Genomic DNA, 24,105 nt, shown 5'->3' with positions numbered 1-24,105 from the left:
AGGCAAAATTGGCCCCAGATGAGAACCACTGTATAATCTTTACTAGCTGTTATATTACCCTTGCAGATTCACCGTCCCTCCTAAGATTTGGCTGGCCTTGAAAAGTTTTGCCGTCATCTGACCCATTTCTTTCTGTCTTGTTGGACTTGTCTGAGTTGATTCATGAGTTGAAGAGTAAGTCTAGTTCTTCCATTCTAACGAACTTAAGCCTCTTTGGAAGAGCTGTCACCTACCCCTGGCAAGCCAGCTGCCCCTGAGCACCAGACTACAAAATTATCTTCTGACTGTCTAGCAGAGTGAAGGCAGATCCTTTTCCTGTTCCTCTTTTGAAAACCTCTACATGTATATGAATCTCCCAAAAAGTCCCAGTTTTAATCCCACATGAATGACATAGCTTTTTGTTCTATTCTTTCTTAGTTGTGGGTTTTTATGTCAATCCCCTTCTTACTCTGTTTTATTTAGCTGCCTGGCCAGAAGATGATTTTGCAGAATTTTAATTGCTTCAGTTTTATAGAATAAATATGTACTACATGTATAGTAATAGCAGGGTTGCTTTTTCATTTTACTTTTAATCACTTAAAAAAATTTATGAACTTTCTTCCCAAATTGGTTGCCAGAGGACTCTGTAAAGCATGTACATGTGGTGGAGGCAGGGTAGTATAATGGATAGAAGCCCTGAAGTCAGACCACCTGGGTTCAAATCCTGCTTCTGCCATCTGGGGCAGGGTCCTTCATCCTTTCATGCTTCAGTTTCTCCTCAATTTCTTCTAGTTAGGGCTGTTGTGAGGAGCAACCAGATTGGCACATGTAAAGCACAGTCTGGCTTATAATAAGCTTAGCCACTAAGTATTATTAGGTTGCCAGTTCAATTTAGCTTGAAGGAGAGGAAAATCTTACTTAAGGAGAGTTGATGTGGTACAGCAAACATGCACATAGAGATTTTGGAGTTGGACAAATTTGCGTTTGAATTCTAGCTCTTTTGCCTGTTAGTTGCATATTAACTTGGGCAAGTGATTTAACCGCTTTATGTTTTTCTTCAGAGCAACATCTTTATTCCCAATATATAATTTTGGCTTCTCTTTCCAGATACAATTGAGGCAAGTGGGTGGAATCTCTTTCAAACATCTGCTTCCATACCTGCCTGGCTTTATTTTTAGCTAAGCTGTACAGTCTGCGGCTGTGTCCCTTCTCTGTACCCTCTCGGTATACCATGTGTACACATAACATCATACTTAACAAATTTTTATGTTGCTTGTCAGTCTTCCCTGTTAGGTAAGTTCTGTGAGGGTAGGATTTTCTCTGTCTTTTTTTTTTTTTTTTTTTTTTTGAGACGGAGTTTCACTCTGTAACCCAGGCTGGAGTGCAGTAGCACCATCTTGGCTCACTGCAACCTTCACCTCTTGTGTCCCAGTTCAAGCAATTCTCCTCCCTCAGCCCTCTGAGTAGCTGGGATTACAGGCACGTGCCACCATGCCCAGCTAATTTTTGTATTTTTAGTAGAGACGGGGTTTCACCGTGTTAGCCAGGCTGGTCTTGAACTCCTGACCTCATGACCTGCCCTCGTCAGCCTCCCAAAGTGCTGGGATTACAGGTGTGAACCACTGTGCCCAGCCTTCACTTTGTCTTTTTATTGCCTAGTGCATGATGAGCACTCAATAAGTGTTCATTGAATTAAGGAATAAAAATAAATTCAAAACAAATTGTTACACTTTAGATCTGATTTATTGGTTACTTTTACAGTGCTAGGTCTTTTACGCTATCTCAAATCCTTAAAGCAACCATATGAAGTCAGTCTTGCTTCTGTGAAGACAGATCCTTCCCTAAGGGCTGTCTAATCCCCCCTGTGGGATGGTGGGATAGTGGGCCTTAGTGTTGGTCTTTTCTGTTGGGGTTGGGCTGTCAGCACTGGCAACACTAAATCAGTCTTGGTGAGGGGAAGGCCAAATTGTTGAGTCTCTATATAGCCTCCACACCTACTGCTTTGGCCACTTTGTCATCGGTCCATTGAGCAAGCAATGGGACGATTGGGAAAGAGGCTGACTGACATCCGTAAGACAAGTCATCTTGACCACATGATTATTGAGAGCCTGTCTGTAGTGGGCATTTATGTGAGACACAAATATGTTCACATTCTGTGCTGTAGCGAAAGGTTCATATACATACTTCTGCACACCTCCCTTTAAAAAATATATAATTTTCCAATCTTGTTCTTTCCAAGTCACTGACCAGCAGGCCATCCATTAGCCACTGCCCAAGGATCATCATAGATACGTCCCTTTGGCACTCCTCCTTACAGGTAAACCACCACGTGTACTGCTCAGAGTTCTGCCCACTGGGAAGATTTCCCTTCACCCCTCTCTTTCAGGCCATCCCTGAGTGGGGCTGCCTTTTCTCACTTCTGGCCGGTGCCAGCACACTGTGCATGTCCATCCATAAACAAGCGTGCCTTTTTCCTGCCCTGCTAACTGGCCTTAGGATCCTCCCTATGAGGCCTTAAATGTGGGTCTAGAAAACTTAGAAGAAGGAGGAACAAGCAGTAGGGGAGTCTGGGCTGTTGATCCCTGCAGTTTACTTGTGCCATCCAGACCTGCTTAAGCCCAGTCTTGCTTTTACTGTACCAAGTGGATTACTGCTGTACATGTCCAGTTTTATGATTCAGTGAACCAGACAATACTCTGTTCACGATGGGCTGTTCTTTTTACATAGTCTCTTGGTTTTCCATAGGCGGTCATTGCATCTCTTCCTGGGCCTAGTAACAAGCCAGGAACCACAGACAGTGATTGCTGGCAAACCCTAAGGGTCTGAAACTCTTACCCTTTTCTTGGTGCTTGTTAGAGAGAGGGATCCTTAATTCATTCCTGTTTGCCATGTCATTTCCAGTACTACTGGGTGTGCTGAGGCATAGGCTCAAGGGTTAGGGCAGCTTTCATTGCTCTAGAACCTTCTCTTGGAATGGGCTTCAGTAAAAACTGGCAGGCTCATAGGTTACCCAGTAAATGGGTCAGAACAGCATATCCAAGTATTGAAACTCACTATTTGTTTTACCTCTTTCTCAGTGGAAGTGGTGCAAGGTGTAGTAATTTCTCTCACTTGAGGTGGGATATCCTGGGTCAGACCAGGGAAATCCTAGAAGCCATCAGTGTAGTGAATCCCTGAACTTTCATGAGTTTTTTTCCATCCTCTGGCTTGTGTATGTGTCTTACACAGGTGTCCAAGGTGCTTGCTAGTTTTTGTTCACCAGGTCCAGTTAAGATAATGGTATCCATGTGATGGACCAGTGTGGTGATCTGTGGGCTGTCAAGATGATCAAGGACTCTCCAGACTATATTATGGCAATTCAGACATAGCCCTCAGGTGAGACAATGAAGGTATACTGCCTTTCTGCCACTTCATGCAATTTGCATCTCATTGTCCTTACTGATGGTGATAGAAAAGAAGGCATTTGCCAGGTCAGTAGTCATACCAGATGTCCGGGATTATGCTAATTTTATTCAGAAAAAAAAAAACCACTACATTTAGAATCTCAGAATCTCATTTGTAATTGGTATCACCATCTGATTAAATTTATGGTAATCCATTGTCATGTTCCAAGTTCTTTCCAGCTTTGATCTAGGTAAATGGCCAAGTTAAATGGGGATATAAAAAGTTTTAACACCCCTGCATCCTTTTCGTTTTTGATAGTGGTACTGATTTCTGAGCTTCTCCCATGGAAGTGGTATAGTTTTTGGTTACTTTCTTAGTAGGAAAAGGGGAGACAGTTCCAGAGGCTTCTTCATGGCCTTTTCTCCCATTATAGCTTTTATGACATGGGACAGGGAACCAATATGGGAATTTGGCCAGTTACTAAGTATATCTGTTTCCACTATAATTCTGTTACTAGGGAAATAAGCACAGGATGGGCCTATGGTCCTATTGGACCCACTGTGAGACAGACGTATTCCCTGACATTACCTCTGGAAGTCCCACTCTGACTTGTAGACCATGTTTTGGGTCTCTAGGAGATTAGTGGTATTTCAGAGCTAGTATCCAGTAACGCTTGGGAGGATTATATATTCCTATTTCTGTAGTGGACAATCATCCTGGAAAATTGCTGCAGGTCCTTCTCAGGAAAGGCCTGGAGAAAGATCAACAGTATATGCCTGTGGCCATTTAAAGGGTCACAATACGCTGGGTGTGGTGGCTTATGCCTACAATCCAAGCACTTTGGGAGACTGATATGGGCAATTTGCTTGAGCTCAGAAGTTCGAGACCAGCCTGGTCATCATGACGAAACCCCATCTCTACCAAAAATAGAAAAATTAGCCAGGCATGGTAGCACATGCCTGTGGTCCCAGCTACTTGGGAGGCTGAGGTGAGAGGATTGCTTGAACCCTGGAGGTGGAGGTTACAGTGAGCCAAGATTGCGCCACTGCACTGCAGCCTAGGCAACAGAGTGAGAGACCCCATCTCAAAAAAAAGAAAAAAAATAGGTCACAATAATCTTATTAGTCTTCCTTGGTCTAAGATCCTTTGAATATATTCCTATATGTGCTCTCCACACTCCCACTGGTAAATAAATTGTTGAGATCCTAAAAAATTTTGTCATAAAGGCAGTTTTCTCCCAGAGTAGACTTGGAACTTCTTTCTGGGGTCTTTTGGGTTATGAGACAATGAAAGATGGTGGGAGTAGATAGTGAAGAGAATTAGCATCCCTTGTGAAACAACTTGAAAAGAGTTTTATTGAGGAGGAGGCGTTGGGATGCAGGGTCTTCTGAGAGATACAAGCAGCTGCTTTCAGCAAGGAAGTTCAGCTGAATTTGGGGTTCAGCATTCTTAGCCTCATCTATGCCTACCCAAATACCTACATCTAGGATTCAACTCATTGTCCTTTCCAGCCAGTGCCGTATGTTAACACATGAGACTTTGCAGGATTATATATTGAATTGGCTCTGCAACCCTAGACATCAAACCCTGGGCTTGATCTTTAGTCTTCTCAGCTTGGCAACTGTAAGAGATGAAGGGCTCGAATAAAACAGCCATGGATTTTCTACCCATCTCTTTGGGAATTCACAGCTTCAACTTTGTCATTTGCTTTGTGCACATTCTCAAGAACAGCCAGAAGCAGCCCCAGCCCACATTGCAGTCTCTGAAGTCAGTGTTTTTATCAGCTGCTTGGACTTTGAGCACTCTCCACCTGCACTCCATCCTGTGACACCATGCACAGGTAATAGTTTGAGCAATCATGATGTCACTGTGTGCCATCCCCACCCTCCACAGGAAGGTTTTCAGGACACTTGTCAAATACACATTCCATTTTTGAGGCTGTGTTTCCTGGGGTCATTCTTGGTACCAGTTAACTGCATCAGTTACATGACATGCTCAAAAGTAGTTGAAGGGAGTTTAACAAAGGGACCGTTAACTAAGATGTTGTGGGCAGGATTAGAGGAACCAGCATGGCATGTTGAAGCACCTCTTTACTAGCAAAGTCAGGAAGCTGTTATTATTCCCAGGCCCTTCAACTGTAGCTGTGGAAGAGGGGCTGCCTGCTAGGAACTGTGGGCTTAGGTAGATAAACCACTGATGTCAGAAAGGGACCAGGGGAACAAATACCTTAGCGCCTTGCTCCTCTTACCCTCTAATTTGTTAGTGACTCTCATGGCTGAACCCAGCCAGAGGACAAAGGCAAAGTGTGCTGCTTTAGTGTGCAGTCCATAGAGCTCAGACTTCTGGACATGTGGCTGGGTGGAGAAAGAGTGGCGTTTGGGTCTGGAAGGGCAGATGGAGACTGTCAAGTGCAATTGCCAAACTGGAACCTTTGGCTCAGGTTTGAGTGTGCTTCTTGAGTGTAGACTTCTACACTTAACTGCCAGCTGTACCTGTTCTCTTAGATGTCCCCTGGGCACCTTACAGGAAACAAGTTGTCCTGCCTACCATCTCTTTCCTTCTCCTTTATTCCTGATGCCACTTAATGTTATATCTTACTGTCCCTTCCAAAAGGAGGACCTGAGGAATTCTGCTTCTGTGGGCTATAGCACAGCAAGGCACAAACAGATAAAGTACCAACAGGACCTGCCACCCTGAGCCCCACATTCTCAAGGGAGAGGTGTGGAAAGTGTAGCTCATAACCTTCACCTTCTCAATGTCTCTGCTGCAGGAGGAGAAGCATGGGTTAATGTGGCTTCTGAGGTTCCAGGACAGGGCCAGTCTGCCTTGGAAGTACAATAGGTTCCACCTGCTCTCATGCTTAGGCAGTAGATCGCTGTGACAGGTGGGCCAGGCTCTGGTCAGGTGCTTCCCTGGTCTTACTGGGGCAAAGCAGCTACTATTATGGGGCTTTAGAATGCTGTAATTTACAGACAGATGTTGTACTCTTTGTTGAGGAGAGACCAATTACATGTCTGTATATTCTAACAACTAATTCAGCTACATAGAAATCTTTCTGACTGCTGGGCGCAGTGGTTCATGCCTGTAATCCCAGCACTTTGGAAGGCCGAGGCAGGCGGATCACCTAAGGTCAGGAGTTTGAGACCAGCCTGACCAACATGGAGAAACCCCATCTCTACTAAAAATACAAAATTAGTTGGGCGTGGTGGCGCGTGCCCATAATCCCAGCTACTTGGGAGGCTGAGGCAGGAGAATTGCTTGAACCCAGGAGGCGGAGGTTGTGGTGAGCCGAGATTGTGCCATTGCACTCCAGCCTGGGTGACAAGAGCAAAACTCCGTGTCAAAAAAAAAAAAAAAAGAAATCTTTTTGACTGCATTTCCAGCAGCAAATCCAACAAGGGAAGCTTTGAATCATCTCAAAGGAAGCATTCTTATAATCAGTTAAAACTCATTATACCTGAATATTCAATGCCTGCTGATATATATTTTAAATCATTACCTGAATATAATTTATTTATAGTGATCAGATCTGTTACAGTGACTTCCTGAAACTAAACATCCAGGGCAATTATCCAAGCAAACTGACACTTTAAAAAGTATTGTTTAGTCTGGGTGCGGTGGCTCATGCCTGTAATCCTAGCACTTTGGGAGATCAAGTTGGGAGGAATGCTTGAGCCCAGGAGTTCAAGACCAGCCTGGGCAACGTAATGAGACCCTGTCTCTTAAGAAAAAAAACAAAAAAGAAGTATTGTCTGAGCCAGGTGTGATGGTCTGTGCCTATAGTCACAGCTACTTGGGAGGCTCAAGCAGGAACATTTTTTGGTGTGCTCTTGAGCCTAGGAGTTTGAGGCTGCAGTGCAGCATGATTGCACCTGTGAATAGCCACTGCATTCTAGCCTGGGCAACATAGCAACACCCTGTCTCTAAAAGAAAGGTATTATTTGGTGTCATGTGGTGTCAGAGTATGGGCTGCTGTGTGTAGCAAAGGTGACATCAGTGTGACATCTCTAGCCCTTTGTTCATGGGGTGGGATGATATTAACATACTACATTTATTTTGTAGGAAGATCTACTGTAGTGTCTCTGACCAGAGGTTCAGTACAAAAGAATCATCCACAGTTATAATGCAGCATAGTACAGTGGTTAAGAGTTGGAACTCTGGAGTCAGATGGCCTGGGTTCAAATCTGGGATGTACGAATTATTTCACCTCTCTGTGTTTCAGTTGCCTCATTTGTAAAATGAGTAAATAGTTATGTACTATACAGGATTGTAATCTGAATTGTTCAGCACACTTGACCAGTTCATCCTGATACAAGAAGTCTGAAAACCACACTTTGGTTACCTCCAACTAGATCTTTTCTAGGTGAGAGTTAGTCCTTAGTCTACGTGAACTGAGGTGTGTAAGTTCCTAGAATTTCCTAATAGTAAGGAAGGTAGATGGGCTGCAGATATTTGTGGCTTGTAGTAGGAACATAACAGAAACTAAATCTCTAACCTGGGCTGAGACTGATGAGCAAAAGTAGGTTCCTATCAGAATAAACGTAAAATTAGTCCCATGCTTAAAGAATGACAGTCATAGTATTTTAAAGTTGTTTTGCTAATCACTTCTTTTTTTTTTTTTCTGTTGGTTAAGGTTGCATGATGGAATTTGAACATTACTTCAAGAGGTTTTGTATTTTGGATTAGTTAATTGGGTTTGTCCTCTGCTGACTGTTTCTTCGGATGCATTTTTTGGTGTGCTCTTGAGGGATTAAATGCAAAGAGATCACACCATGGACTACAAGGAAAGCTGCCCAAGTGTAAGCATTCCCAGCTCCGATGAACACAGAGAGAAAAAGAAGAGATTTACTGTAAGTATTTAACATAAAACATGTGGGAAAAAAATTGAATATAGAGAATATTTTCATTTCTGCTTTTCTTCTCCAACCTAGAACACCCGCTTCCCCATCTCCACATACTAGATTTTACTTCTTTCACATGATCTGTTCTCCACAAAGTCTTCTGTGGCTACCGTAATGGAATAAATTTTCCTTTTTTAGTGTCTCTTTACTTATCTTCTTGGAGAATTGTATGAAACTATCTAATTAATCCTCTTAACAGAAAATGTGCATGTGCATACACATGGATCTATGCACACACTTATAATTTTGTGTGCACTGTCAGGAATTAATGGACTCCTGAAGTCATTGATTCCATATTAAGAACTACTGTCCTGAAATGTTTATAGTATCTCTCAGTTTTAAAATATTTAATTCAGTATTTTATTTTTTCACCTTAAAGGCTAAGCCATTTCTAATTTTATCGTTTATCACTGTAGTATCTACTATAGGGCTTTATAAAGAGTAAGCACAATGAATATTTGCTCAATCTGTGTATCAGTTTTTATTATTGGAGAATAGTCACTTTTCTAATTAGTGTGCTGAAACATACAATATTGTATTTAGTTTCAGTAGTCCTATTAGTATATACAGAGGTCTTGTGCCCTCCTCCCCCTGAAAAAAAAAAGCCACTTATTGTGTCTATTACTGATCTGCTCTTCCTCGTAACTCCCCAACCCCCTCACCTACTGAGTAATATGAAGAAATTCATTTAGCCCAATTCTGTTTAATACTTAGTCTATCTAATAATTTAACCAGGTCTCAGGATAAAATGCTTAGCCTCTCTTACTTCTACTTTCTTTCTCTTACTTGAACACGCATCCTCCTCAGGTTGGCATCATGGTTTATGGGAGGAGAGGTGTCCCCTTTCACAGTATTGTTGAGTTGGTGAATGACCTCATGGTAGCCTGGTGAAGCCTCTTGAGTTCTTGTCGTCCCTCTAGATCTTTGCCATTTGAGCTATAAAGTGGCTGGTCTGGCAAGTAGCCTGCTATGACTGACCTGGTAACCTGGGCATTTTGCTGGCATCCATTGCTGACACCTGCAGTTGATGAACTAACCTGTGATCTCTTTGTTGGCTTGACCAGGGTCTTGCGGCAACTCACCACTGACTCAGTACCTTGGCCCTTGATAGCTGTAGAGCCCACTGAGGCTCTGACATGTCCTTCACCTGCTCCTGGCTCAGTGATCCACCCCAGCCTCTAAAAAGGGGGTTACCTGGTCACTGCCAGTTGAGTCCCGTGACAGGTGACTTTCAATTCAGAATCCCTGTCACAGGGCAGTTGAGGAAATCTCTCTGCCTTCTTAACTAGGTGGGGCTGGGTGCCGGAAAATGATGGTTTTCTCTCAAGGTCCCAGACAAGGAGCAGGGAAAGCAGTCCCTCTGTCCTCTCTTCCTTAACAGACACACCTGCCACACTTGGTACCACATCCCAGAGCAGAGAAATTGCAATGTGCGTCTGACCATTTACCCCTTCTCAGCCTCTATATTGCAGGAATATCTTAAACAGTAGGCATTTGTTGCACATTTGTATAAGCAAATTTTTAGCAGTATCACATTGAAGGTAAACAAAGGTTGATATACCTTGAATAAAATGGTAGAGTGTGTGAAAGTTTTTCTTCCTTCCTTCCCTCTCCTTATTTTTGCCTTTGGGCCATTCTTTTCTCGAGGGGATACCTCCTGCCAAGTTTGATGGAAGTTCACACATAGCAAATGTCAGCAGCAGTTATCTCGTGTCCTTTGATTTTCCAGGCTGGAGGTTATTTCCATGTCTTCTGTGGGATGGTCGAGGAGACCTGTAGCATTTCTCTTACCCAGCTGTTCTTAGGCTGTGCACTGAGTTCTCAAAGGCCCTATCTAAATCACCTTATTCGTTTACTTCCTTCAAATTCTCAAATATTGCCTTATTAGAGAGGCATATTTTGACCACCCTATAAAAAATAGCACCTTCACACCCCATCCTACCCCTCTCACTCTCTATCCTGCTTTGCCTCCTGCCACATTTTATGTTTGTTTATATGTGCCTTCTTTGAGTAGAATGCAAGGTTCTTTGAAGCAAGAACTTCTTCACTATTGTTTCACCAGCCCTAGAACAAAGATAGTAGGAATTCGAATAAGTATTTGTTGAATTGTTCATCTGTTATTTGCTGGTCACTACAGTGCAGTCCTCAATCCTCAAGAAATTTGGTTCTGTCAGTGCAGATAGACCCCATCCCACCCAACACAGACGCTGTGTTCAGCCTAGGTACCCATGTTATCGATAATATTTTTATTTATTTTATTTATTTTTTTGAGACAGAATCTCGCTCTGTCGCCAGGCTGGAGTGCAGTGGCGCAGTCTTGGCTCACTGCAACCTCCACCTCCTGGGTTCAGGCTATTGTCCTGCCTCAGCCTCCCAAGTAGCTGGGACTACAGATGCATGCCACCATGCCCAGCTAATTTTTTGTATTTTTTTTTTTTTTTTAGAAGGGACTGGGTTTCACCATGTTGGCAAAGTCTATCTCTTGACCTCGTGATCCGCCCACCTCGGCCTCCCAAAGTGCTGGGATTATAGGCATGAGCCACGGCACCCAGCCTGAATTTAAATTTAATAGAAACAGGGTCTTGGTATGTTGAGTAGGTTGGTCTCGAACTCCTGGGCTCAAGTGATTCTCCTGCCTCAGCCTCCCGAAGTGCTGGGATTACAGGAATGAGCCACCACACCCAGCCTTGATAATATTTTTATACTCTAGTTTTCATAGGTAGTTTATGTAGTTCTATACCATGAAGCTTCTAACAGGGAAATGTGTTGCATTCTAGGTGTCTTGACTTAAACCAAGTCTAAATTATATTTTTATTTATCCACTTGACAAATTGTGAGTTTCTATGTTATGTTCTAGGCACTGCAGATACAGTGGAACAAGAGTGACGTTAGCCCTAGCTCTCAAGGAACTTTCATTATACAGGGACAAGACAGACAATAAGGAAATATGCAAATAAGATAATGTCATATTGTATTAAGTATTGTACTGTTTCCTGTGAAATCTAAGGATTTCACAGGAAATCTAATCTTGTTTTTTTTAACCAATGGAAGTATTTTTAAGGATTTGAATAGTTTTTTGTTTTTGTCTACTGTTTTATTAGTACATATTTAATAAGCACTTGTTTATAAATCATGCTGTTAATTCATAATTTTACAAGGCTTTATTTGTCTTCTGTAAATATATTTGCTGCAGAGCTTCTCCAGCTTGGAACCTAGACTTGCTCCTGGTCTTGGCTGTATTTGGGTAGCCATGGGAGGCCACCTGAACTTTCTAAGGTCCATTCTTCTCACCGAGTCAGCACAGATAATTCAAGAAACTCACAATCATATAAACCTAAGTGTTTTATTCTCTTACAGCAGTTCTGCTTCTAGGCTTGTCTGATCCCAGTGCCGTGTGAGATAATCTCTTGTCTAGTCTTATTCAGCGTCGCTGGCACCTTGGCTAGGTTTTTTGCCCTCTACTTCTGCATGCTGTCCATGTGGGGGGTATCAAATTAATTCTAACATCTTACACGTGATAGCTTCCTCTGAGACAACCAGATTCCCTCTCGGTTAAGACCAAAAGAGCCAGATTACCATCCTGCAGCTCATGTAGGGTGTCTCATGTACAGTGGGGGGTTGTAATATTTGTTCTGCTTACTCCATAGGGTTGTTGATTATGATTATATGAGGTTATGTATATTTGAAAATATTGAACATGGAAGATAATACTAGGAAATCTGAGGATAAATTCTTATTAATAGTTTGAAAACTACTATGTGAAAGATGACCTAGAAGGAAGAGAACTAACAATTGAAGGTTTTTTATGTAGCAAGTATCACTTTTGAAAATACTTTGTAAGTTCCAGGTAGTAATTACTGCTAGGGAAGAAGAGAGGAAAGTGGCAACAGTTGAATCTATAGTATTTTATTCTTTGGCAAAAAAAATCTGAAGCAAGAATGGCAACATGTTAGAATTCACTAGATCCAAATAATGAGCACATGGGTGTTGACTATGTTATTCCCTGAAAATTACAGAAATATTTTGTAACATTTGAAAAATAAAATATCACCTGTTTTTTTTCTGACCTCATATTCTTCCTATCACAAGAAACCACTTTTTTTTTTTTTTTTTTCCAAGTCATGATCTCGCTTTGACACTCAGGCTGGAGTGCAGTGGTGTGATCTCAGCTCACTACAGCCTCGACTTACCTGGGCTCAAGCAATCCTCTTACTTCAGCCTCCTGAGTAGCTGGGACTACAGGCGTGTACACCATGCCTGGCTAATTTTTAAATTTTTTGTAGAGACGGGGTCTCCCTATGTTGCCCAGGCTGGTCTCCAGCTCCTACGCTCAAGTAATCTTCCCACCTCAGCCTCAGAAAGTGCTGAGATTACAGGCATGACCCACTGAACCCAGCCAAGAATACCATTTGACAAGATTCAATAAGTGCTTTAATTGGTATGTTTATGTATCTTAGAGAATCATATAAAAATGTTAATATCAGTTTCGGAATATGAAAACATCAGCCTTGGTGAAAGCCAGACTGTCTCAAAAAAAAAAAAATTAAAACAGGTTTCATGTATTTAAGTAGCTAATGGGTTTTTTGCAATTAAATTGTGTTATATAATTTTTTATTTCCACAGGTTTATAAAGTTCTGGTTTCAGTGGGAAGAAGTGAATGGTTTGTCTTCAGGAGATATGCAGAGTTTGATAAACTTTATAACACTGTAAGTAATTGTCTACAAGATTTCTAATTAAAAGAAAGCACCCGAGAAAACCCAAAATAAGAGAAATGTATTTGAATGATTAAATTGATACTCATATGTTAATATGTCAGACAGGCAGACAAAGGTAAGAGATTCTTCAAAAACATCCTAACTTTGGAATGCTTACAAAGAAAGGGTAGAGAGAGGACTACTGAACAATTCCAAATAAACCATTAAAAATATGAGAACTAGATAAAATACCTTTTAATGTCATAGAAAATTATAAGTCAGTTCTTTCTACCTACCTCTCTGATAATTGTTAATCATCATGGTATTTCTGGTTAAATTGCCTACTGTAAGCTTTATGTTTGAAAGTCTGTCATGAACCTATCTCCCTTCCATACTTTGTTTCCATTCTTAGAGATATGTCTTAGGTTCCAGATTTTAAGTAGCTAACACAATTGAAATGAGTGTTGACTTTTAGAGTTCTGACAGCTACCTAGGTGGTAAGATCTAAGAGACCATTAGCTATTTAAATTACTACAACCTGTTTTTATATTTTCATAACTCAGATATTAAATAGAATTCATAATCTACTGATGGCAGTATATACAGTACATACTTGCTAAAGTAGGCAGCAAAGAGCCAGGCACAATGGTTCACATCTGTAATTCCAGCACTTTGAGAGGCTGAGGCAGAAGGAACATTTGAGCCTAGGAGTTCAGAGGGTACAGTGAGCATGATTGCCCCACTGCACTGCCATCTGGGCAATATAGCAAGACACCATCTAAAAAAATAAAGGCAGCAAGACCACCACAGTCACTATAATACCATATCTTCCACAGGTAGCAGTGTTTGTGGATAGTGTTGCCTTGAAGATCATACATAGAAGCTAAAACATGCCTCTTGAGTTACTAATAGCTATTATGGAACTCCAGGTCATTAAGGCAGTCCTGGATTTAAAGCTTTGCTTCAGTTAAGAACAAAAGCAATTGTGCCTCAAATCCCCAATGTATTTATTTATTTATTTATTTATTTGAGAGAGGGTCTTGCTCTGTCACCCAGGCTGGAGTGCAGTGGCACGATCTTGGCTCACTGCAACCTCTGCCTCCCATGTTCAAGTGATTCTCGTGCCTCAGTCTCCCAAGTAGCTGGGATTACAGGCGTGAGCTACCACGCCTGGCTAGTGTTTTTGTAGTTTTAGTGGAGACGGGGTTTTGCCATGTTGGCGAGGCTGGTCTCAAACTCCTGGTCTCATGTGATCCGCCCACCTCGGCCTCCTAATGTGCTAAGATTACAGGCATGAGCCACTGCCCTTGGCCTCAAATCCCAAATTGAAATTCCTCTGCTCTCATATAATAGTAAATAGGGATCTCCCAGTGTCATTGTTTAATGAATGGTAGATTACTAGGCATCCTCTGGAAAAACTCTTGTTATATATTTAAGAAGGGAATTTTGGGCCGGGCACGGTGGCTCACACCTGTAATCCCAGCACTTTGGGAGGCTGAGGCGAGTGGATCAGAAGGTCAGGAGATCGAGACCATCCTGGCTAACATGGTGAAACCCCGTCTCTACTAAAAATACAAAAAATTAGCCAGGCGTGGTGGTGGGCGCCTGTAGTCCCAGCTACTTGGGAGGCTGAGGCAGGAGAATGGTGTGAACCCGGGAGGCAGAGGTTGCAGTGAGCCGAGATTGCGCCACTGCACTCCAGCCTGGGTGACGGAGCGAGACTCTCTCTCAAAAAAAAAAAAAAGTTGGGGTTGGGGGGAGTTTTTTCATTTCTTTTTTTTTTTTTTTTTTATTATACTTTAAGTTTTAGGGTACATGTGCACAACGTGCAGGTTTGTTACATATGTATACATGTGCCATGTTTGTCTCTTGATTTTAAACATAGGAATAAATATATGCCTGTGGGTTATTATTTGTAAGATATTTTTGAATATGAGGAAAGTTACACGTATATATCAGTTAAGAGATAAATTCCTAAATGGGTCAGAATAAATCAGACAATGTCTAGCTGTACCACTTCCTGTGTTTTGTTAAGTCATGAAAATTAGACTTCTGATTCATCTTTATTTAGCATTTCACTATGTATGTATTTGTTCCTAATATTCAAATCACTTGCTACTTGAAATTGAATTTCTGAAGATAATACTGCAATTTAAAAATATTTATTTTTGCCTATGTAAAATTAATAGGGAGACTCCATCTCTACAAAAAAAATAAAAATAAAAAGTTAGCTGGGTGTAGTGGCACATACCTTATAGTTCTGGCTACTTCGGAGGCTGTGGTAGGAGGATCACTTGAGCCTGGGCGGTTGAGGCTGCAATGAGCCATGACCATGCCACTACACCCTTGAGACCCTGTCTCAAAACAAAAACAAGAACAAAACACCTATAACGTTGCTACTCAGAAATAACTGTTAACATTTTACTGTTTTCTTCTGTTCTTTAGCTTTTCTTTAATGCATACGCAACTGCACTTACTAAATACAGGTTGAGTATCCCTTATCTGAAATACTTGGAACCAGAAGTGATTTGGATTTCAAATTTTTTCAAATTTTGGAATATTTTGAGTTATACTTACCAGTTAACCATCCCAAATCTGAAAATCTGAAATCTGAAACGCCCCAGTGAGCATTTCCTTTGAGCACTCAAAAAGTTACTGGTTTTGGAGCATTTCAGATTTTCAGATTTGTGATATTCAACCTGTATAGTTTTAGATATTTGCTTAATCAAAGGATATTGAGATAGGTTTTTTTTTTCTGTAATTAAGGTTACACTGTTGAAACAACAGCCAATGAGAGTTTGTACATGGAAATATCTTTCATAAGTTTTTAGTGATTTTTTTAAAAATGGCTTATTTTGGAGGCTGAGTGAGGGTTGCAATGTTAGCTCATTTTGAAACTCTTGAATACCCATTATTTGCATGTTCAGCATGTCTTTGAGGAGCGTGTAAATCCAACTGTACCCACCAGGATGCCTGGGTTATGCTCGGGTAAAAATGACATGACTGTAGTGTCTGTCTGTCTCTGTCTCTGTGTCTTTCTTTCCCTCTCTCTTTCTCTCTCTCTCTCTCACACACACACCCCACATACACCACATACATTTGAGACTTCTTTCTGTCTTTTGCTTAAAATATTTCATAGGCTAGATTTACCTTCTAAAGACGTCTTTTGTGAAACTCTTCATAAGAGGAAGGGGTGTAGGGAATGTCATCTAAAAACTCAGCACTGTGGCGATCCACACCGGTAGTGTGTGTTCATGATGTTTTCATGATTTTAATAGCTGGTGATTAATTAAATTGTTAATATTTGAGTATCTGTAAGCATAAAAATAAAATAGGAAAACTTGTTTGGGGTACCTCCATCCATGATCACTTTCATTCTCTCTTCTGTGAAACATTCCGTCTTTGGATTTTTTGCAGAAGAGTTTCCTTAACTTGTAGTTCAGTTTTTATCATTCATCTCCCTAATTTCTTTTGTATTTCTTTTCACCCTTTTTTCATTGTTCTTATTTCATCACTTTCTATGTCTCTCTCTTTTTATGTAGCTCCTTCTAATTCTGCCTCCTGTGGTGAGGGGCAAAGAAAAAAATAGGAAAATAGTTATTGGTTGAATTCTTTGAAACTACAGAAATCAGGTTGAACCTGGTCTGGATTTCCCTAAGTTCAAAAACACAAATTATTTTTCTGTCCTTTTAGAATAAAAGAAAAGAAAAAAATCTCTAGGCATTTTAATTGTCAACTTCAATGTGTCCTTTATGACTAGTTTATATTTTAAACTTTTTATTATAGAAATTGTCAAACACAGGCCAGGAACAGTGGCTCACAACTAGTATCCCAGCACTTTGCAAGACTGAGGCAGGAGGATTGCTTGAGCTCAGGAGTTCAAGACCAGCCCGGGCAATGACATAATGAGACTGTCTCTACAAAAAATAAGACAACTTGCTAGGTGTGGTGGTGTGTGCCTGTGGTCCCAGCTACTCAGGGGGCTGAGGGGAGGATCACTTGAGCCCAGGAGGTCAGCACTGCATTCCAGCCTGGGTGATAGAGCAAGACACTATCTTAAGGGAAAAAAGAAAGAGAGAGGGAGAAGGGGATGGGGAGGGAAGGGAAGGGGAGGGGGCGAAGGAAGGAAGGAAGGCAGGTAGGAAGGAAGAAGGAGGAAGGAAGGAAGGAAGGTTAATTATCAAACACATACAGAAGTGACATACTAGTACCAATTCAGAAAATAACATTATGTTACCATCCAGCTTCAATAATTACTGATACGTGGCCATTCCTGGTTCATCTCTATCCCTAGCCAGCTCACCAGCCCACCATAATTTTGACACAAATTTCAGACATCATATCTTTTCATCTGTAAATATTTTAGTATACATCTCTGAAAGATAAAGATTCTTAAAAACAAAACATATACACAATATCATTACCACATCTAAAAATAAATGAACAGTAGTGCCTTAATATTGGATATCCAGTTAAGGTTTATGTGACTGGTTGATAAGTCTGTTAAGTGTCATTTAATCACTAGGTTCCCCCTCTGCCTTTCTTTTCTTTCCTTTACACATTTTTTTGTGTGTGTGTATGAAAAACAACAAGGTCATTTGTTTACGTATTTTTCAGTCTGCATTTTACTGACAGCGTGCCCCATGCTGTAAAGTGATTAGTACATTCCTCTGTTCTTTGTATTTCCTATCAGTTGGCAGTTAGAGGTATTGTTTTTGGGTGTTTTTGTTTGTTTGTTTTTGGTGAGGCAGGTTGTTGCTCTGTCACCCAGGCTGGAGTGCAGTGGCATAATCACGGCGCACTGCAACCTTGACCTCCCTGGCTCAAGTGATCCTCCCACCTCAGCCTCCTACATACTGTATAGCTGGACTACACCCAGCTGATTTTTTTTTTTTTTGGTAGAGACAAGGCTTCGCTATGTTGCCCAGGCTGGTCTCAAACTCCTGAGCTCAAGCAATCCTCCCCCCTCAGCCTCCCAAACTGCTGGGATTACAGGCCTCAGTGAGCTACTGTGGTCAGCTAAGATACGTTTTTACATGTGTGTGTGTATTTTTGACATCAAACTTACAATGAAAATATAACTCATTTTTTTTACTTAACTGCCCCAAATTTAATTTCTTCAGGGCCAAGTTTTCCTTCTCTGAAGACAAGCATATCTGATAAACAAATGTATTAGAATATATATATAATTTTTTTTTTGAGACATGGTGTCTATTGCCCAGGCTGGAGTGCAGTGGCATAATCATGGCTCCCTGCAGCCCCAACCTTCCAGGCTCAAGCAATCCTCCCACCTCAGCCTTAGGAGTAGCTGGGACCACAGGCATATGCCACCATGCCTGGCTATTTTTTTTAATTTTATTTTTTAGAGATGAAGTTTCACTTATTAGAATATTAATAAGGGGAAGGTTAGAGCAGATAGGGTATTGAAAGCAAAATTCATCTGCTTTGTTAGAAATTTATTGTCAATCTATTCATGTAGAGAAAACACCAAGATCATATCTTCTCCTAAGATAATAAATGAGTAATATGTATTTGGAACTGTAACAGCAGGTTCTAGCCTTAGCACTTGCCGTACATGATCTCCTTTAAAACTCACAGCAAATCTGTAAGGTCATTGTTAAAATTATCCTCATTTTATAGGCAGGAAAATGAGACGCAGATGTTGAGTATTTTATCCTAGGTCACGCGATACTAGGTATTTTATTGGGACAAAAAAAGACGATTAGTTTGTGACATTTTATTGGTATAATTTATATTATACTTTGGATGATCATAAATTCAAAAGTATGTCTTATGATGGATTTTCTTTAAAATAAGATTGTATTTGGCTTTGATGTGTGCATAACTAGAAGACTTATAAAATTAGTTCATATAATGTTATTTTTAAAAATTTTAGTTAAAAAAACAGTTTCCTGCTATGGCCCTGAAGATTCCTGCCAAGAGAATATTTGGTGATAATTTTGATCCAGGTAAGAGACAACTTCATAGGCCAGCTATGAAGTGATTGTTGAAGTTTGAAGAAGTAAATTAATGTATTCATTGCACTGTATAGCAGTGCAGGACTTTAAAAGATCTTATGCTCTGTGAAAATAATGCCGCAGGAAGGTGCTTACTGTCTGCTAGGCATTGTTTTAAGTACTTCATGTGTTTTAATTCATTCGATCCTCACAACTTCGTGAGGTGGGTATTATTGTTGTTATCACTATTTTTATAGATAAGGAAATAAGACACAGGTTCATTAATTTGCCCAGGACCACATACAGATAGTAAAGGGCAGATATGGAAGTTAAATTCAAGCAGTCTGACTTCAATATAAATTTATCTGTCATTGGGCTGGGCACAGTGGCTCACACCTGTAATCGAAACACTTTGGGAGGCCAAGGCAGGAGGATCACTTCAGGCCAGGAGTCTTGAGACCAGCCTGGGCAACCTCATCTCTAGCTGGGCATGGTGGCGTGCACCTGTAGTCCCAGCTACTCAGGAGGCTGAGGCGAGAGGATAGCTTGAGGTCAGTAGTTCAAGGCTGCAGTGAGCTGTCATCATGCCATTGCACTCCAGGCTGGGTGACAGAGCGAGACCCTATTAAAAATTTTTTTAATTGATCCTTCAGGTTAATTTGGGAAACTTTACGGACTTTAAATCAGTATCATGAAGAATATTCACTTTTGTATTCAGAAACATTAAATATATACTGTGTACATAGTAACTTGTAGGCCTCTGAATGGGATACCAAAAAGATATCCTAAGCCGGGCACGGTGGCTCACGCCTGTAATCCTAGCACTTTGGGAGGCTGAGGCAGGTGGATCACAAGGTCAGGAGATCGAGACCATCCTGGCTAAAACAGTGAAACCCCGTCTCTACTAAAACTACAAAAAATTAGCCGGGCATGATGGTGGGCGCCTGTAGTCCCAGCTACTCGGGAGGCTGAGGCAGGAGAATTGCTTGAACCCAGGAGGCAGAGGTTGCAGTGAGCTGAGATCAGCGGCACTGCACTCCAGCCTGGGCGACAGAGCGAGACTTCATCTCAAAAAAAAAAAAAAGAGAGAGGGACATCCTATTGCTTACCCTTGGGGAACCCATGGACACAGAGGGTCTCAGCATCTAGCACCTCTATGACTAAAGCTGCAGGCATGGAATTTTCCCCTAGAACCCAAGAGATTAATCCAGGTCACAGATGGCTACTTATAGGGAAACAAAAGTCTTCTTATCCACCAGAAATTCTATCAGAAAAGTCATCTATCTCTGCCACAGATGAATCCTGAATGGATTGCCCTCCTTCCCCAACTAATTTGCTTGTAACCTTGTAACTGGTTAAACTGATAATACCTCACATGTCTGTGTAAGAAAAGAAAGAGAGAGATCTTGGTCACTACTCAAGATAAAAGCTCTAAGGTCCCTTATATTGAGTGTGCTTTCTCTCTCCATCCTAACTTTATACCATTCGTTTTCCTCCCAGACCATATCACTGTGTCCTATATAATTCTGCCCACCATTAACGGACTGCTCTTTATCCTGCACCTTTTTCATATTTCTTCTACATTCTTCCTTTAATTAAAACATTTTTTCCCCAGAGGCTGCTTTGCCTATAGCCCTATCAACTGGAGGCTTATTATTCTTTACACTTTATGAACCTCTGGTTTGGAGAATGTTCTTACTTCCCTGGTTACATACAGAGTTTTTTTTTTCTTTCTTTCTTTCTTTCTTTTTTTTCCCCCTTGGGAGTAGATAGCACATTTCATTGTAATTGCTACTCTGTCTCACAGTAGTCTGTAGATTTTCTGAAGGTGCAGACTTAAGTCTTTTTTTATTGGCTAACAGTGGCAATATACTGGTTTTAAGGTATTACTTTATTACTTTAAAACTGGCAAATACTAGGTTTTAAAGTATTACTAAATATATGAACCCATTAATAAAGAGAAGCAAGAGAAAATTGAGTTGGCACAACAAAGCCAGATTATATTCTGTAGACCTGTGGCTTTTGTACTCCTGCTTTGTTTTCGCAGCGGAACACTTTTTTCCCAATTGAAATCTTACAGAGAGCAGATATGGTAGCTACGCCTGTAATCCCAGCACTTTGGGGGACTGAGGTGGGCGGATCACTTGAGGCCAGGAGTTCAAGACCAGCCTGGCCAAAATGGTGAAACCCCGTCTTTACTAAAAATAGAAAAATTAGCCAGGCATCGTGGTGCATGCCTGTAGTCCCAGCTACTCGGGAGGCTGGAGCAAGAGAATCACTTGAATCCAGGAGTCGGAGGTTGCAGGTGAGCCAAGATCGCACCATTGCACTCCAGCCTGGGCAACAGAGCAAGACTCTGTCTCGAAAAAAAAAAAAAAGAAAACACAAAAGAAATCTTATGGAAATGTAATATGTGAAAAAAATTTAAATGGAGCTGCTTTGTTGGTATAACAGTGAAGTAGCTCCTTGGAGCACAGGTTGAAAAGCATCTTCATGGGTAGCGTGTGTGCCTTAGTGGCATTTGAGCAAGATGTGAAACTGACAGTGTGTAATTTATGGTGGGCACAGCAGAGGAGATACTGGGAGACTTGTTAAGGGAATAGTCCAATAGCCCTGGCATTAGATAATGAGTATGGGGACTAGGGTAGAAATAGGGTTTAAAAATGAGCAATGTACAAGAACTCCTTTAATGAAAAATCTGGAATACATCTTGATGATTGCTTAGGTAACAGACATATAGAGAAGAGAAGGAGAGATAATTGGAGGGTCTGCCCTGGGTGACTGAGACAATTAACTAATTAGAAGTGGCAGAAAAATATTAAGAAATCAAACTACTAGTGATAATATGAGACTTGAACTTGGGTTGGAGTTCTGTAGAGCCCTTAACTGAATCCTTAAGACAATCATTTCATCAAGGAAAGAAAGCAAAGAAGTAAAAGACTGGCAACATTGCTGCTTCATTGTTAAAGGCAAGATACCAGGCTGAATGCTCTTTGGTACTTTGTTTTGATGAATTAATTGACACTAAAAACTGATTTTTTTGAAGAGCTGTTTGTCTATCCTGCGTATATTTAATATGACTTGGCAACAGTGAAAAGGATCATATGTCACAGAGATATTAGAAAGTCCTGCATTGGAGAAATCAGATCTAAGTGAAATTCAGAAAAACAGAGATAGATAAGATGCTCATTTGGTTATACTTTGGGGATACAGGCATTCCCATATTTTTCTGGTGGAATAAAAAGTGTTACAATCCATGTTGAGGGGAGTTTGGTAGTGTTTAGAAAAACTGTGAATGCATTTTCCACTTTGGCCAAGAAATCACATTTCTAGGAATCTGTCCCTAAAATAAACTGCATATGATATAATGTACACACAAGACTGTGTATTGTGACACAATTTTTAACAGAAAAACTGGAAACAATGAAAATATTTTTCCAATGGAGCTGGATATAACATACTTGTAAAAAGGAACAAAAAATCTCTTTATGTATTTTGCTATGGTGTGATCTCCAGAATATACCATTAAATGGAAAAAAAATCACAGTGCAGCAAATGAGTTTGTACGGTGTGTATTTTTTCTGTAGGAAAAGGTATGGGGATTCAAAAGGAAATAATGGAAGAATAAATAAAAAACTAATAAAACTAGTGACTTTAAGGATGAGGGAGAGATTGGGAAAGGCAAAAGGGGTGGAAGTTAGATGCCCTTGAATGAATTTTGTTCATACCTTTGACTTTGGAACCATGTACTATTTTAAACAATTTAAAAACAAAAATAAAAATGCAATAACAAAGCAGCCTCTAACAACTGAAAATAAACCGAAGGAAAAAACCTAACTTAATTTAAGTAACTTTAAAACATGGGATTTTGACTGTATATTCTTCATGGGATATATTGCTAAGGATAAAAACAAAAACCCATGGACAAATTTTACACTGCATTCATTAGTGTTATATGGTGTTGTTATTCTGTGATTAATGTTACTATCATGGGAACCAAGATTTTAAGCAGAAGAGGAAAGTGATACAAACAAAATCAAAGATTTTAAGTAAAAATCCTGTAATTTTTTTTTTTTTTTTTTTTTTTTTTTTTGAGATGGAGTTTCGCTCTCATTGCCCAGGCTGGAGTGCAGTGGCATGATCTTGGCTCACCGCAGCCTCCACCTCCTGAGTTCAGGTGATTCTTCTGCCTCAACCTCATGAGTAGCTGGGATTATAGGATGCGCCACCACACCTGGTTAATTTTGTATTTTTAGTAGAGATGAGGTTTCTCCATGTTGGTCAGGCTGGTCTCGAACTCCTGACCTCAGGTGATCCACCCACCTTAGCCTCCGAAAGTGCTGTGATTACAGGCGTGAGCCACTGCACTCAGCAAAATCCTGTAATTTGTAACTTAATTTGGAAATATAGTTTGAAATATTTATTTATTTATTTATTTATTTTTTGAGACAGAGGCTCTCCATTGTTGCTCAGGCTGGAGTGCAGTGGCGTGATCTCGGCCCACCACAACCTCCACCTCCCCGGTTCAAGCGATTCTCCTGTCTCAGCCTCCTGAGTAGCTGGGATTACAGGCATGTGCCACCATGCCCAGCTAATTTTGTATTTTTAGTAGAGACAGGGTTTCTCCATGTTGGCCAGGCTGGTTTTGAACTCCAACCTCAGGTGATCCACTGGCCTCAGCCTCCCAAAGTGCTGGGATTACACCACCACCACTCCTGGCCCATAATTTATTTTTTTACCTTAGTAAAAATATTTTCTAGCACTCTCTCCTGGAAATGCCTAAAAGCAATAACAAGTAGTAACCAACACCCCTAGCATTCAGATTGTGATCTCTAAATACCATTTCCCTCTCAAAGGAACCAGAGTTCGCTGAAGAAATGGTGATCCCAGATCTGGGGCAGGAAATGTACAAGATGATCTCAGGGCAGCTTGCCTGAAAGCAGGGAAGCTATTTAGGATGACTGAAGTTTGATCAAAAGAACACAGGAGCCCAGTTGTCGGGGCTTTCACTGAGCAAAGATTAGACAGAATGGTGAAAGTAATTATCATAGCAGGTTAGAGCACATCAGTCTAAAGACTTTCCAATTTACTTTGCTTGTTTGGGGAAAAAAAAAAACCTTATGAAATGCTGTAGAGGTTACGAGAGTAAATTTATTCGCCAAATCAATAAATTAAAAACTCAAGGATTT

General features: G+C 40.7%; 1 protein-coding gene and 1 long non-coding RNA gene across 10 annotated transcripts in view; one reads left to right on the top strand and one right to left on the bottom strand.

The window, feature by feature from the left end:
- Positions 1 to 24,105, top strand: part of SGK3 (serum/glucocorticoid regulated kinase family member 3) — a 153,695-nt gene that overhangs the window by 77,138 nt on the left and 52,452 nt on the right. For 7 of the 8 annotated variants that reach the window (XM_055349483.2, XM_031013621.3, XM_055349484.2 and 4 more), the window contains 3 exons: positions 7,997 to 8,213; positions 12,888 to 12,971; positions 18,856 to 18,928. In XM_055349483.2, coding sequence (XP_055205458.1) covers positions 8,118 to 8,213; positions 12,888 to 12,971; positions 18,856 to 18,928 — 253 coding nt within the window. In that variant the 5' untranslated portion in view covers positions 7,997 to 8,117. Of the gene's footprint in view, positions 1 to 7,996; positions 8,214 to 12,887; positions 12,972 to 18,855; positions 18,929 to 24,105 lie in introns of those variants that run through there. The other variant, XM_055349487.2, reaches the window with a different exon arrangement.
- Positions 1 to 24,105, bottom strand: part of LOC129524288 (uncharacterized) — an 81,208-nt gene that overhangs the window by 5,557 nt on the left and 51,546 nt on the right. For both annotated transcript variants that reach the window (XR_008668055.2, XR_008668054.2), the window contains exons 2-4: positions 16,314 to 16,520; positions 16,110 to 16,237; positions 15,211 to 15,317 (exon numbers count right to left, since the gene is read on the bottom strand). This is a non-coding gene — a long non-coding RNA (uncharacterized lncRNA). The remainder of the gene's footprint in view (positions 1 to 15,210; positions 15,318 to 16,109; positions 16,238 to 16,313; positions 16,521 to 24,105) is intronic.

This window comes from Gorilla gorilla, chromosome 7 (genome assembly GCF_029281585.2).
Source record: "Gorilla gorilla gorilla isolate KB3781 chromosome 7, NHGRI_mGorGor1-v2.1_pri, whole genome shotgun sequence".
NCBI lineage: Eukaryota > Metazoa > Chordata > Mammalia > Primates > Hominidae > Gorilla > Gorilla gorilla.
The sequence above is the reverse complement of the archived record's forward strand: the minus strand, read 5'-3'. Positions and strand labels throughout refer to the sequence as shown.